Here is a 16,883-nt window from a genome sequence, read left to right on the forward strand (position 1 = left end):
GCCGCTGACGTTTCAATAAATGTCAACAAGTGAGGATCAGACTATCACTGGGGTTAATTTCTCTCCTGGTGGTCTTTGTAGCTCTCCTCTCAGGTGAGGTGAGCTTCCTGTTGCTGAGTTCAGGTGTTTTCTGCTTGACTGACAGCCTGAAACTTCTCAGCCAAACTGCTTCACCCGGCACAAACAATGGCTGGTTGGGTCACGTCTACTTAGGCAGCTGTTGTAAAAGCTTTTCAAGAGGCTGTTTCCCTAAAAAAAAAAATCAGACGTGATTATTTGGAGTTGTTATTCTCAACGTACCAGGCATGCCTTGCTCAAAGGGTGTGGCAGATTTCAGTTAAATTTTTCTCATCATTACACGATGAGAGCTCCGTGGTTGAAATCACTCCAGATGTACGTCAGAGTCTGCTCCGTGCATCTTGTCTGTCTCAGTGCTCCATAAATTTTAAAAAGCAGCCCAGCTTGTGTCGGCCCTCTCCTTCTCTCTGCCTCTTTTTGGCTCTTACACTCCCTGTCTGGTACGGGCTGGTACAGCCCTTTTTAAGTGTGTTTCAGTGTGTGTGTGTGTGTGTGTGTACTTCAGTGTGCACAAGATAAGAGGCAGCTCTGCTTCTGCTCAATGACATTCACAGCGCTCACACACACACAGGCTCACACACTCACTGTTTTACTTCATCTGTCACGAAATGTCTGTTTTCAAGCAGCGTGATCACGTTACACTCATCTAGGGCTGCAGCTATCGAATATTTTAGTATTCGAATATTCTACTGAAAATCCAATCGATTAATCGAGTAATCGGATAAAATACACTTTTGTTTAGTTAAAGAGCAGTTATTTTTCAAATGAAATTTTTTCTCTATAAGAAATAGAATTTTCTGATACAGCATGTCAATAAGAGCACTTGCTTTGGTAGCTCCAAAATCAACACACTTTGACACATTTTTTGTGCCTTGTACATCTCATCAAATGTTGCAGACCCAAATGGCTCCCGTTTGGTAGAATGACCCATTAGTCTCCAAACTGCAGAAAAGAAGCTAGATTTGTTGCTAGTTGCTATTTTGTATAAGAGGTAGCTTGAGGGGTCTGAAAACTCTCTTAATATGGCCACAGCTCTATTTGAAATACCACTCTTTGATCTTTTTTAAAATTAAACGATTCCTCGAGGCGGAGAAAATGACTCGAGTAATTTTTGTAATCGAGTACCTCGAATCATTCGAGGAATTGTTTCAGCTCTACACGCATCACAAACACTGTTAAAAAGCAAACATCAGGCCTGTAAATCATCAGATATTAGATGTGACGTAACACAGCTCTGTAGGCGCCATGTTACTGTGTATTGATCCTGTGACAGCGTGGTATTGTGTCTCACTGTGTTACGGTGTTGCAGAAACATGAGCAGTAAAAACACAGCAAGAGCTTCACACACTCAGACATGCACACATACACATCACTGCTCTGCCAACTAACAGTGAATTAATCCCACCTCTGTTACTGTCTCAGATGCCAGGGCTAATGTTTCTTTCAAGGGGCATAATTATTCAGCCTTTAACTGGCAATTTGTAAAAAGCTTCAATTTTTATGTCCAACTGCTGTTTCTGATGTTTTGCAAAAAAAAATATGTCAGAAAACTACAACTGCTAAATCCAGAGTAAATTAAAAAAAGGAGCTAGGAGTGACAGATGGCTCTAAGTTCAGGCTTCCCTTTTGTGTCTAACATACTCATATTGAGGTTATGTTGAAATGCTGTGAAGTCATGGTAATTGATAGATCAATCTAGATTTTACCCCAAAATTTGCAGGAACCATCAACAATGAGTCTGGATTTCTGGTAACTTTGATCAGTGCTCTGTAGTTTGAGCTGTTCATGTAACAGGTTTCTCATATTGGTTATGATTTATAACACCTGAGAAATGTTTTCTATGTTTTGGCTGAGGGGCAATATCTCGTTTAGAAAAATGAAGCCTATGAGGAAGTGCTAAAAGTTTTTTATTGAGAATCTGCTTGAGGCTGGCTGCAGAAAGACTGAAGTCACGCACACACCAAGACAAAAAAACAGACTATTGCAGCATTAAAAAGCATATTTACAGCCTGGTTAAAAAAAACGGCTTGGGTCTGAAACGCTGATTTCGCTATTGCCACACACTGTACGGGGGGGGTTATTTTTTTTGTAACTTGGCGTTTTAAAAGTAATCAGGACTGTTTGATTGTCCAATCAGAGACACAGCTCAGGTCACGTGACTTGACGGGCGCCCCATAGCTATTAGAAAGGAAGCTCACAGCTGGGGTCAAAAGCGAAGCGGCTGTGTCCGCAGTTGTGATGGGTACTGAATTAGCTACTACTACCGGTACCGACTGAATTCTGTCATAAGTACAAAGTACTGATTCACGAAAAATCAAAAGGTACCATGTTTTGGTACCTAAATGCATCCTTGTGACTGTGAGGGAGAGCAGCTGATTTTCCATACTGTACGTAAACACAGCATTGCAAGTTTATATACCATCCATCCATCCATCCATCCATTTTCTATACCGCTTATCCTGTTTAGGGTTCAGTTTATATACTGAAGAACAAATTTGTTAAATTGAAAAAAATCACATTTTATTATTAAACAAATTGATATTTTTTACCACACAAACACAAAAAAGTCCCGATTGCCAGGGACTGGGCATCAGTACCATATGGTTTCAAATGTGAAAGGTGCCCATCCCTAGTCCACAGATTGTCTTCATTTCACTGTATCAGGAACAGACGGGTGACGTCCCAGAGACCAAGTCCATGTTTTATACAGTCTATGGTTTTGGCTGACAAAGTGTTGTCACAGGATAGGAAATGGACCGTCCCTTTGAAACATGAATATCAACTGGTGGTAACTTCCCTGATCTGCTGGTCCATGTTTCTTTTTTAAAAAACCCACTTTACCTGGTGTTGTCTTCTGCTGCTGTAGCCCGTCTGCTCCAAGGTTGGACGTGTTGTGTGTTTAGAGATGCTCTTCTTCTGGCATCAACAAGGCATTTTGTCCTAGAGAACTGCTGCTTGCTGGGTAATTTCTCTTTCTTGGACCATTCTCTGTAAACCCTGGAGATGGTTGTGGGTGAAAATCCTAGCAGATCAGCAGTTTGTCAAATACTCAGACCCAGGGGCGTATTTAGTTGTTTGGGGGCCCAAGGCAAACCCAGTCAATGGGGCCCTCCATGTCCTTGTAACTCATCTTCCTCAGAGCCAGACTGGCCTTCCCTGGGTCCACTGTCTCTGTCCGAGTATCAAGGCATGAGACAGTGTTAATCTTGTACATGGTAACTTAACGCAACTAAATGCATTTCCTCAAGTTCTGTACTTTAGTTTGATTTTGAAAAAAGTGAATACATAATAGTCCACTTTGTCCTGGATTTGAAATCTTTTATGGTCAATTGACAGCTTATTTGTCCCAAAGTGGGGAATTTACAGAGTAACAGTAACAAACAAAGTATGAAGTGAAAAACATAAATAAAAAAACAATTTAGTAAAGAAAAACAATGTAAATATCAGTCACAACATAAAACTGGAAAAAAAATCTACTGAAAGAGGTGATATTTACAGTTACCATACTTTTTGGTACTATTATTTTAAAGTTAATGTATTTTTATTTGACCCCCTGTCCAGTGAGTTATGTATCCAAAAAAGAGATTTTGTACAATAATTTTTTTATCACCAACTCAAAAAGTTTGATTTTGAGAAAATTATCCTGTTTCCTGGGTTAGATAAAGTCCTTAAAATCCTAAAAGTCTTATATGTTTATCTCAGATCTCAGAGCAACATTGTTTTTATTTCCCACTTTGTTGAAAAAAAGAAAAAAAATGGGAAAAAGTGTTTTTTACCACTTTCTTCCTGAATCAAATTGTCAGATGTGTTGTAACATGGAATAGCCCATTGAATAAGGCGGGAGGGGGAGTACCCAAAACCATCATTAAAGATTAAGCCTTTTGATGTGTTTTGAAGCATGTGAAGTAAGATTTAGAAAAAGAAATGCTTTCAATTGAAGAGAGCTTCATAAATCAGTTTTTAAGAGATGCTTTGGGGGCCCCTGGGAATCTTGGGGCCCCAGGCAACTGCCTGTGTTTGCCTAACTGTAGCTACGCCCCTGCTCAGACCAACAACCAAACCATTTTCAAACCCCTCCAATCCCCTTTCTTCACCATGCATTGAGTTGCTGCCATGTGATTGGCTGATTAGATATTTGTGTTAACGAGCAGTTGGACCCGTGTACCAGTTAGGGTGTCTTGGGTATAGATGGCTAACAGGCAGGAAAAGTTTGTGTCTATCTGAGGTCTGTACCACTCAACAGCAACAGTGAAATAAACAATAACACTTCTGCTGCAATGTAAGGCACCTGTTGTTGGTTTCACTCTGTCCTGAAAGGAAGTTTCAGCTTCTACTGTTGCGCAACATAAAGAAACAAATTCCACATGGATTTAATCCTCTACTGTAAACATTCACACTCTCCTCATTCCTGATTTACTTCATGCTTTGCTTCGTCTCAATCAGCTGCAGGAGGAAATGGAAGTTATAGAGCAGGAACAAAGCCTTCACCACACCCAGTCATTCATGTCTCTGAAAGCTTTTAACGTCCAGGGAAGCTGGAGTTCTGCAGTCCAACAACTGTAAGTGAGAGGCAATCTGAAAGTGAAGTCATCGGTCCTCCTGACACATTGATCTCAAAAATCTGGTCAGGTGGTTTTAAGTCTCTGAAGTTAGACACGCAGCCATGGGTTGTTCTAGTCTTTGGTCTCTGGAGAGTATGAAACCATTTGGACATGTTCCTTTTTTTCAGCTGCATTAGTTTAAAACGACTTAGAATACAACTTTCACTTTGCATCGTATTGAACAATTCATGCATATTTGTCATATTTTAATGAATCATCCTTGAATCAAAGAGCAGCATCCAGATCTGAAGGTTGTGCAAAGGAAAAATGCATACGGACAATAATCGTTTACCTTTATTTGTAAAAGCATTTCTGTCACAATTCAACAGTTCAATTTGAAGCTCAAATTTACCTGACTAAAAAAAAGACAGAGTCCTCTGCAGTGGGAAGCTGAGGTGCAGAATTTCTAAAACGCAGACAGGAAAAGAGAGCAGGAGGTAAACAGACGGAGATAAACAGCCTGTGGAGCTTTAAAGAGTAAAAACTGCATCAGTGGAGATTTCTCTCTTCATTCAAAGAGCTTTTTGTTTCTCGTAGCTTCGCCTTGAACTGTTGCCTCAACAAAACACACACACACACTGATGCATGCACAGCAGGGGGTAAGCCGTAGCAGCAGATGGCGTTGTGTGTGTGTGGATGTGTGTGAGGGGGAGGTTAGGTCAACTATGTGTATCGTCTTCAGATAAACTTTTATTTAACTTGGTAACTGGTCTGATGGATCCAGGAGGGACCAGCTGGAGATCTTCATCAGCTGTGGAACAGGTTTTTCCAGACAAACCGGGCGTCAGAACTGAATCAGCATTTCCAGCAGCACACAGCCAGAGACGCTGATCTGAGGACAGCAGTCAGTCCTGATGTATACAGAGCTCAATGCAGGTTAGAAAACTGGTTCTGCTGCTGTGAATATTCATGCTGTTTGGATTACTGCCTGAGTAGAGGCTTTGTTTACGAGGGCCTTTGGATCAATGTTGCATCAGTGATTTTGTAACTTCTCAGACTAAATTTAAAAACTAGGATACTGTAACAGGTGAAGTCAGGAAACTTAAATCACAGATATGAATGTTATTTGTGCACTGCTATCTTTTCATAGTTAATCGAACATGTAGGCTGGTTTGTATTACAATATTTTATTATATTGTTTTTGTTTTTTTTTGTGTCCCTGTTTGTGGTGGGAAGTCCTCCTGTATTTCCAGCAACTGTTGCTCATGTTTTCTTCTTATGGTAATGGGTGTAGCCTTCATTCTTCTACTAATATTAAATGTGGATAACAAACAGATTTAAGGACATTTTAGTTTTTTATTGAGGTAATTTTCATATATTAGTATGAATAGTGTTATTACACCCCCAGCGCTCTGACAGTCTTCTTCCAGTCAGCTAACACTTGAAGTTTTTGTAGTGAAACCATCTCTCTGAGTTCATGTCTAACTAAAAAAAAAAAAACTAAAAGGGAAACCAGATTTGTCAGTAGTGTAAAGCCTGGTGTAAAGAAAGATTTTCTTCTGAATTATTTCTTTTTTTTTTTTGCACACACAGTTCAGGCACTGGAAAAACCTGAAATAGTATCAAGTGTTTTTGCCTTGTTTTAAAGGGGACATATCATGCTTGTTTCTCCTTTTCACTATGCCAGACTAGGATGCCTGTAAAGCATTTCTGCCCTCAGTACAAGTCATTGAGTTCCTTCATTGCCCCACAATAGCGTTCTCAATATCCTCATTTTAGGCCACTCTGAAGATCTCGTTGAAACGCTCTGTTTCGAGAATGACCTCGAGTAACCTTGCAACGTCAGTCCTTTGTGCTCTGATTGGTCAGTTCTATCAGAGGGGCGGAGGGGGTAGAGCCAGGGGGCGGTTTTTGCAGCATGGCAGTATTTACTAAATTGCCATATGGAATGGAGCAGACCGAGCGAGTTTGCTGTTTGCCACCTCGACACAGATCATCTCAGGACGCTTCAGTGTGGTGAGTCAAACCGGTACTGTAACATGTATAGTTTATACGTTTATACTCTGCTCTTGGTGGGTGTATCCCTCGGTGGCGGTTGTGTGACTAACTGACATCACAGAGGAGGAGCTGCTTTATCAGATTACTCCATTAAAAAGAGAGGATCCTCGTGTCGTCATGAAGGTCGAAGTCTTGAAGCCAAATGTCAATAACCTATTTTCAGAGGCATCAAATCTCGTTCTAGGATATCAGAAAAAATACAATATCTAATTTTTTTGAAAATTCAGGGGGTGAAAGGTCTTGTTTTCAACTTTATTTTATATGTAAGTATTAATTCACTGATCAGCATGATATGTCCCCTTCAAAGTAAAACTTGTCTTTTTAGACTTACTATGAGCCACATTCAACTGGTCAGTCCAGAAAAATGTCTTGTTCAAAGTCATTTGAGACAAAAATGAGCTCTGAATCGCTTGTAACAATCGAAAAAAGATCTGCCAATGGAATAACAGAAAAGTTACTTGTTTCAAGACATTATTCAAGTTCCAAGCAAATTTTTGAAAAAAAGATGCTTGTTTCCTCTGTAGATTTTTTTTTGACTTGTTAGAAACAACTCAGACCTTATTTTTGTCTTTAACTAAAAACAAGACATTTTTCTGGACTGGTCAGGTGAATGTGGCTCATATCAAGTATAGCAAGGCAAAAGACAATATTTACTTAATAAGATTTAAAAAGGAACTTGAAAAGATTTCAGTTTTGCAGTGGAGAGTAAGATTTTATTTTAACCCACTAGTGTTTTAAGGTACCACGGTAAGAGTTTTACAGAATTAGGGCTGGGGTGGCTTGCTAGACAAGCAGGTAGTCTGTAGTTGGGAGGTAGCTTAAAACCCGCCTCAATTCCACCTCTGGCTAGACAAACTGAAAGTTAGCGGAGATAGCTTTTCCAGTGTGAAACCAGTAGACAAGATCACTGAGACTGTGTCCATTAGGACTGTGCCTGTTCATGTTTTATACAGTCTGTGGTGTTACTGCACTGTCTTTTTTTTGAGTCACAGCACTTTTTTTTTACGTTGAAGAAATCCCACAGTGAGCCACCAACCAAAAATTTTTATAAAATGACACTGTAGCTTAATAATAAAAATAAAGTCTCTTGATTTATTTATACCCACTCAGTGAGAAACCTGGGCCTGATTAGACGAGCACAAAGCTGATATCTTGGGTGGATTTGAAGTCAGACACTCATGGTTCTTCCTAAACAGCTCTTTTTTAAAGTTTTTATCACAGTCAGGGTGAAAGAGCTTGGCTCGGATACGTTGTGGAAAATGGGAGTAATGTTAAAACAGTTTTGTTTGACAGAATGGAATTTTTTTTTGCAGCAGTCAGCCAAAAACTGAACAAAGTTAGGTCAGCGTAGGTTTTTCTCATAAAAGTTGCCCATTTCTCCGTGGTTTTACATAGGAGAGTGGAATAGTCTGCCTGCTTGTTCTGAAATGTCAGGTTTTTGTTTGGAAATGTTTAAGCTTACTTGGCACTGTCACATTTTTTACAAGGAGTCAATGTTGGTTCAAGTCTGGTTCAAGTAAATCCAAATGAAAGAAAGCTTTTGCTGTACTGCCTTAAGTTTGCCACCTTTGCTTTCTTTTGACGACCTTCCAAAATTTCAGACCACTGGGTCTGAAATTTTTACACCTATCAAGTGAAATTGGATTATTTTCCACAGCAAACCTTGTGATATCTCATGGCACACCACTGTGCTACAGCACACTGCTGTAAGGACACAATTAAAGTGAAACTTCTGAGGGAAAAATCAGTTGCTTCATTCTTAATTATGAAAACACTGTTTTTATGGTCTGCATTCAGTTGTTTGAGATACACTGAAACCCTGTGAGTTTAAGCTTTAATGTTTCAACTTGCAGCCAAGTCAGAGTGAGGCAGATTGACTCAAATATGTTTCTGCAAAACTTGTATGGTTATTATTTTCCCTGTTCTTTTCATTTTCAGATCTATTTTTTATTTGTTGACATTATCAGTGATGGTAACTGCCTGTGTCATGGTTACAGTCACATACTGTGACGCCTGGCTGACTGAGGGAGGTGTTTATTTATAAGACACAGCTTTCAAGTGAGTGTACTAAAGTAAGGAGAGGCATTCGGTCCCTTTGCTGGTTGGGACATTGGACATTTAATTGTGGCTACAGTACAGGGTTATATAAGTCAAGGATATTACAGAATTTTCATATTAAAAGTTACCGACCGTCTGATCTGGGCCTTAATGTCAAAAACACAATGCCCTTCAAAATACAGCAGATATATCTTCTTCTTTGTCTTCATGGTACAAATTCAGATGATTAAATTAAAATATTTGACTTCCAGACACTGACTCGTGTTTCAGAAAGGTGGAAAACATTTGTTCCAGATGTTGTCCTCCTGTCTAACTCCTTTGAATTAAAAATTGACTAAAAGCAGATGATCTTCAGGGATGGTAGTTGTGGCATCCTGTAGCTGCGTTGACTGACAAACTTGCAGATATAATAGAATAGAATAGAATAGAATAGAATAGAACTTTATTGTCATTGTAACAAGTACAACAAAATTAAAGTCACAGCAGCAACCAAGAAGTAAGAAAGTGTAAAGAAAGTGCAAAAAGGTCCATAAGAAAATAGATGATGACAGCTTGTCCATCATTGTCCAGTTCAGCCAGCCTCCACCTCCACAGGGTCCAGGACTGAGCTTCTTCAGCAGTCTGTTCAGTCTCTGTCTCCTGGATCCTGTCTGCTCACAGCAGGTGAAGCTCTTCCAGTGTGGTGTTGGTGTCTGATGCTAGCTCTGTTAGCCATGTCAGTGAATAGCATGATGCTACTCTGCCTTCTGGTATTCCTTCTGTATCTGGGTTAGCATGGCTAGCTCGTCCATCTTATTGGAGATAAATCTAATGTTCTCAATAACGATGGATGGAAGGACAGGTCGATGTCGTCACTTCTTAGCTCACACCTGAGAACCAGCACGTCGTCCTCACCTCCTTCTCCTCACCTTGTGGGAAGACATCAGGCCTTGCACCAGTTAGCATTGACATGCTACAGGCTGTTAACAGCTGATTTAATGCGTAAACAATGCAGCCATGGTTACATGTAGGATCTCCAGACAAAACACAGGAAAAAAAGTAGTAAAAATATCACTGAAGCCACAAAAAGTTTGGTGTCCATGACCAACAAATGAGCCATCCAAAGTAATGATCCACTGCAAATACAAAGATTCATGAAAAAGAGATGAAAAAATTACAAGAAACAGACAAAGAAGAGAGAGCTGCTGCAGAAGGCTGCCATAGCCAACAGGTAAAAGCCTAGCAAGATACTTAATGATGCATGTTGGTTGGTTCATAGGCTGATTAAAATGATAACATCAGTGTCAGAGCAGCTCTTCTCCATGTTTGATTTGCAGTAACCTAATCTATCTCTGGATCTCGTCGGCTTATAGATTAAACTGTTTGTTGTCAGAGTTTGAGGGTTTTACCACCCAGGGGGTCTGTTTATCCACATGCTGGATTAAGCTTACATTAACGCTGTCTTGATCGGGCTTCTTGTTGACATGTCTGAGTAGTTATCAAGCCTGCTTGTGTCTTTTTGTAGTACTCCTTCAGGGAGGATGTTCAGGGCCCCTAAATGAGCCTCTGTGTTATTCTGCCTCAGTCTCTGTCCCTCCCTCAGAGTGTGCTCTCCGTCTCATGTTTGTTGTTGTAGGAGGAAGGTGAGCTCTCCAGACGAGCTGCTTAAATCCTCTTGCACTTAGCTCAGACATTGACTCCTCAGAGTCTTTATCGCTGTTTTATGGCTCCACTGGCTCAGAGACAGACGCGTTATCACTCACTCCCTTCACTCACCTGCTGCTCAGGCTGGGCCTGCACTGAAAGTTAGCTTTGTCATACTTATTCATCTGGATGACCGGCTGAAAAGATGGATGAAAAGAACGCTGAATTAAACTGGTGTCAGATCAGATTAGAGTGAGTATCAAATGATACCAAAGCACAGGTCTCACTTTTAGTGTCTGGACTTCAGAAGTCAGATCAGTACATCCCTTGTAGAAAGCACGCATTTACTCAATATGTCTTTTAATGCATTAAGTCAGGGGGCTGCAACCTTTACTGTCAAAGGAGCCATTTTTCCCCAGCTCACCTAGATTTAAGTCATTCCAGAGCCACAAAATCTAATTAATCTTCACAATAAAGACAAAAAGTGTTTGGAATTCTATACATAGTTGAAATCTAGAGAATAATTATCTAAAAAACGTGTTTTTTGAATTTATGCAATTGTACGAGTGATGGTATAGTCTTTTACTTAAAAAAATGGATATATTTAACAAGAAAACTGATATTTTAAAATAAACAAATGAATAATTTTAAAAAATCTGCTAAAATTTCCCCAAATATATGAAATTTTAAAAATTGATTTTTTTTAAAATCGCAATTTAAAAAAAAAATTGACAGTTCAAAAACTTGCAAAAATTAAAAAATAATTGAAAGTCAATAAATTTGCAGAATTTTGCAATTTTTAAAAGAGTTCTTGAATTTGAAAACATAAATGGATGATACTGCTCAACTCATCATTTTTTGTTGTTTGCTAATGTCTTAACACATAAAAAGCACGTATAGATGTATAGTTAGCTCGCACATTGGAAGTTAAATGAATCCATCCACACAGAATTAAATGCTGTATTTTCTTCCTCATTTGTCTTTCTGTAGATTTAGTTTTCTTACAAGGGCTGAAAAACTTGAATTTAGCCACAGGTGCATGGAAAGTTGGTGGGCTGTTGATGTGATAGGAGGTGAAGTAGAGCAGTGGCATGCTTTATTGTCAGATGTGATGGATATTTCTTTTTTACTTTATTCATTTCAACAAATTTAATCAATACCCTCTGTAAGAAAAATAAAAAATCGATATTTCACTAACATTTTTTAAAGCTACAAGGAGCCACTGCAAAGGAGTCAAAGAGCCGCAGGTTGCAGACCCCTGCATTAAGTCTTCAGATATGTTGAGTAGTCTTTCCATGATGCTTTTACTGTCTGTCCCTGAAACTGGTCCCCCTTTCATTAAAGACCAGGATATCCTTTTAGCAAAAACAATAATATGCTCACTACTTTCCAGAGGATTTCTCAGAGATTATTTTGCTCTCCTGGTGAGGAAGCATATTTGTCTGTCAGACCCGAGGCATCTGATGTACTGTCTCCTACAGAAAACATGGATTTGAGTTTACAGCGACAGAGAAAGGAGGTAAACAGCCATGAGCTGGTGGTTCTCGAGTTGGCGTGTCCCTCAGAGCGTGTTGGTGTGTGACCGTTAAAGCATGTGATGTGAATACGTTTCAGAACAGTGACAAAAAAAAAAGTTTAGTTTCTGTGTGATGAGTGTAGATACACTGAGACATGAGGGTGGAGTGTTTCTATCACTCACACACTCGGAAATATGGACACTCTCACTCAAACACACACACACACACACACACACTCCCTTCCCCCATCAGAGGAATTTTGTTCCCAGGGCTGCCTGGCATTCCTCACTGCTGCATCATGGGACCTCTGCTCTGTTTCTGTGTGTGTGTGTGTGTGTGTGTGTGTGTGTGTGTGTGTGTGTGTGTGTGTGTGTGTGTGTGTGTGTGTGTGTGTGTGTGTGTGTGTGTGTGTGTGTGTACAGTCCTGCTGGTAAGAGATAACATATCAAACACTGGGCTGTTGTTGTGGCACAGAGAGATAAGGCATCCATCTCTCACCTGTTTATTTATACCCCTCTCTCTCTCTCACACACACACACGCACACACACACACACACACACACACACACACACACACACACACACACACACACACACACACACTCATTTCGACCTTGATGGCCCTCTCTTTCTCTACCTCTGTTTTCTCATCCATGCACCTTTCCCTCCTTCCACCCCCCTACATATATCTGTGTGTGTGTGTGTGTGTGTGTGTGTGTGTGTGTGTGTGTGTGTGTGTGTGTGTGTGTGTGTGTGTGTGTGTGTATGTGTGTGAGGGGGACCACCCGGCTGCTGACAAAGCCGTTGTCATGGTTCTGGGTTCAGAGTGGGGGATGTGATGACGTGTTAGTCCCCACTTTACTGAAAAATAGACAAAACACTGTAGAGTTTAGAGTTATAAATGATGAGTTACTGTAACTTTAATTGTCTTAATTATTCATTATCATCCAATCAGTCACATGAAGACAGTGTGCAGTTGTATCTTGCTCCAGAGATTAACTAGTGACCCCGCTAACACTCTAACTGGGTCAAACTGGGGCTACCAGCCGTTGAGTCGTTTAGTTGGTTTATCAACAACTAAGTGAAGCAGATAGTACAGTTGTTAAATCAGATGCTGTGTTAACCAGTGAACAGGACAGATGTTGTATAAATCTGTTAGAGAAAAATCAATTAGTATAATCAGTTAGCAGGTGAAACATGTCTTTGTGTTTGGTTGAAGCAGCGTTTATATCAGTCTGAATTCACTGAACAGCACAAGAAGTGAGCATGACTGTCACAACCATAAAGTGTAAAAAAAAATGGGTGTCATCTTACTCAGCTGGAAGTGGGGTCACCACAAAAACTGCTCCCCCTGGTGGCTGGCTGCAGTATAGGTAAAAAAATCAATTTCCCCAGTTATTCCAGATGGGCTGTGGTCAAACTTTAAAAAATTGATACACCTCGTAGAAATATTTGTCACGTCCGATTGAGAGGGAGAACCAAGAAGAGATAAGACTTTTGAAAGAAAAAAAATAATTATTATTTATGTCACCTGGCTCCACTTAGATTCTCTCACAGTCTCTACTGCACAGACTCTGACTGCACAACTGCTGCCAATGGCTGCACCTGTGACGGGGTATTTTGGCTTCAAAACCGTACAATTAATGGCAGAGCTATATATACAGTCTTACAGCTCTACTGTTTGTTACTTAGCCATAATAGGGCCATAGTTTTAGTGCAGGAGCATTTCAAGCATTTATACAATTCGATAGCAATCCTTTCGGAGCAGGGGTGTCCATATATTTTTAAAAGAAGGCCACATTTTTTGAAATTGATGAAGGTTTATCACTGACATAATTATTCTTAGTTAAAGTAACATATGAATGCTCTATTTGTAAAATATTTCTTTGGGTGTTTTCTAGGGATGGGTACTGAATTAGGTACTTTTAAAAGTACCGAACTAATTCTGTCAAAAGTACCGGGTACCGGTTCACGTAGAATCAAAAGGTACCATGTTAAGGTACCTAAACGTATCCTTGTGACTATGAGAGAGCGGAAGAGTAGGCATTTTTTCAAGCTGGACATGAACACAGCATTGCAAGGTTATATTTTGAAGAATAAATATGTTAAATTGAAAAAATATATATTTTATTATTAAACAAATTGATATTTTCTACCACATAAACACAAAAAAGTACCAAAAATTGGTACTGTTGAGTACCGGTACCGATTGCCAGGTACCAGGTATCAGTACCACATCGTTTCAAATGTGAAAGGTACCCATCCCTAGTGTTTTCTATAAAAATCAGTCGCTAAGTGTGCTCCAACATCCTTGTTCCATCTTTACAGACTGATGAAATCAAAGCTCATCCGTCCCTCAGTTTTCTCTTGATACCAGATGATAAATGGTCAGTTTTCTTCAGTGCTACATGCTGCCTAAACATTAAAAAACTCTGCTTCTTCTCAGGGAAAATGTTCACCATTAGGGGGCAATATTAGAAAAATATGTCAGGGATTTTTTTAATGACAGGATCAGAATCTGGATTTGATTTTCATATTCAGACTGTTTTGACCTGCAAAAAACATTTTAGCCCCAAACATTTAAGATTTCTTTTTCCTTATCCACCAATTATTTTCTTTCCTGCTTCATTTCATAACTTTGATCTAGTCTTGCATGCTGTAATGTGTTTTTGAACTCTCGCATCTTCATGTCATGATAAATTCATTCATTTAAGACGTCAGCTGTAAGAATTGTTGAGCTTTAGCTTTATAAAAGTAGCCTATGCTCAGTCCAAATGTATTTAAGTAAGACAATAAAGGCATACTTTGTGGGTTTTTTGTGCACTTTACAATAAATCATCTTTAATTGCACTCTTGAACAAAAGCTGATTTGATTCCTACCCCTGATACAGACATCTGTCTGTGTTTTCTACTCGTAGACAATGACAAGGCCAGAGTAGGTATGTACTGATCATTTTAGGAGTTTTTTTTATTTTCATTTTGTTTGAGGTTAGCGTGACATCTCCATACCTGCTCTATACATTAAAAAAAAATCTTTATTAAGATGAAACAATAGTCGCATTTGTGCCCAGAGCTGTCCATCATGACATTGTACTGCCTTTACAGCATCAGAAACCAATGAAAAGTAAAAAAAAGAACACTCAGAAAAATGGATGGATGCATGAACATCAGTGTATTAACTCACCATGCAGAGAAAACAAGAGAGCTCTATTTCTGGCTTCACCTGTAGGAAGCTGTCATCTCTTTATCTTTGTTTTCCGTCTATAGACGTGACACTCTCTACTTTCAGCCAACAGTAATTAGATGAATAACTGTGAAACAGCCAATCTAATAAACATGCAGGTTTATTATTCACTGAGTTAATCAGCAGTGGTCATTTATTGACTGGATCAGAGTTGTGCTGGTAGCTGTGGGTATTTCAGTTTGACGGCTTCTCTGTTGAAAACAAAAGTATTTGATATCTAATGACTTCAGTTATCTTTGAAAGAAGTGGTACATAAACTATACTGACACAGCTTTTCTTCCTTCTCCTCAGGTGAAGGTGTCATGGCCGCCCAGTTCACTGAGCCCCCCTCCTGGACTTGACTGAGATAAAAACCTACACACCAAAACATCCCTGGAATCAACACAAACACACACACTCCTCAGACTTTTAGTGTGTGTGAGGGATGACAACCTCCCATCTGAACGGCCATGTTGCTGGGGAGGGAGGAGGAAGAGGAGGAGGAGATGAAGAGCTGAGAGGAGGACAGCAGCACAGGGAAATGGCCGTCGACTGTCCAGGAGAGCTGGGGAGTCGAACGCTACCGGTCCGAAGATCTGCACAGCTGGAGCGGATACGACAGCACCAGGTATGAACACACACACACGGGTTTATACCTACATCAGAACTTAACACACTGACAGGTTCAGAAATCCATCACCATCCTCCTTTCTTAGCACAAGCTCATTTCTAACGACTTTATGGAAAATAACAAAGATTAGTGTGCTTGACAAATGCTGTTTGTGCCATTTTTCACTTGTTGCACGCTGAATTTCAGGATCCAATATTGTTTTCAATAGTTTGGAAACTTTGTATTTCAAGGTTTGCATACAGAAAAGTCATAATATGAGACACAGGCTAAGAAATGAATTTTTTTTTACTAAAAGTAATTTGGTGTGAAACTCTCCCCAAAGGTGAATTTTTACAATAAAATAAATAAAAATGTAGACATCTGTGAGGGAATTATACTTAAATTATGTTGATGTATGTGTTTGTGTGTGTGTGTTTCAGGAGGATCTTCGTCGTCGCAGGGAGGAGGAGGGTCGACAGCTGGACCTGAACGCCTCGCTCCGACTCAGGAAGCTCTCCCAGAACCCTCACATCGGCATCGACAACCCCACATTCCTCCAAGACACACCGCAGCAGCAAGCGCTGAGCAGCCAGCACACACATGCACTGCTAGGTAACACACACACACACACGTCAACTAGAGCATAACTGCAGATCATTGGTGTATTGAGGCTCTCAGGGGGACAAAGAGACGAAGAGAATTCAGAGATAACCGGGAGAGGGGTGGTGGAGGAAGGACCAGCGCTGCAGAAAAAGAAAAAGTGTCTGGAAGAATGAGGAATGTGAGTAAGACATGTCGGCCGTCAGGGAGGGAATTCCTCAGAGAGGGAGAGAAGGACACGAGAGGCTCTTGAAGGCGACTTAATTAAAAGTTGGTGAGGGGTGGTGACAAACACAAACAGAAACGCACAAAGTGGAGCAAAAGCCTCAACGAGGAAATGAGATGCTGTCTCTCACACATACACAAAGGATTTTACAGCTGTAACTAAACCTGTTACTCGTTTTATTACAGATTTAAGGGTCTGTTTGATTAAAGGGAACAAAAGTTTCCATATTAAGTCGGCGCTTTCAGACAGCAGCTGTTGGAACGTCCCTAAATATGCTTCAAAGGCTGCTGGTGTGTTGTCAAATTTATGATACTCAGATTTTTTTACATCTGTGTGTTTTTAAGGCTTA

General features: G+C 40.0%; 1 protein-coding gene across 2 annotated transcripts in view; it reads left to right on the forward strand.

The window, feature by feature from the left end:
- pals1a (protein associated with LIN7 1, MAGUK p55 family member a) overlaps positions 1 to 16,883 on the forward strand; it is a 40,891-nt gene that overhangs the window by 6,783 nt on the left and 17,225 nt on the right. For both annotated transcript variants that reach the window (XM_074692502.1, XM_074692503.1), the window contains exons 2-3: positions 15,411 to 15,726; positions 16,149 to 16,320. In XM_074692502.1, coding sequence (XP_074548603.1) covers positions 15,544 to 15,726; positions 16,149 to 16,320 — 355 coding nt within the window. In that variant the 5' untranslated portion in view covers positions 15,411 to 15,543. The remainder of the gene's footprint in view (positions 1 to 15,410; positions 15,727 to 16,148; positions 16,321 to 16,883) is intronic.

Source organism: Halichoeres trimaculatus, unplaced genomic scaffold (genome assembly GCF_033239565.1).
Source record: "Halichoeres trimaculatus isolate MK-OKI-2021-1 unplaced genomic scaffold, fHalTri1.1 fHalTri1_scaffold_17, whole genome shotgun sequence".
Classification (NCBI taxonomy): domain Eukaryota; kingdom Metazoa; phylum Chordata; class Actinopteri; order Labriformes; family Labridae; genus Halichoeres; species Halichoeres trimaculatus.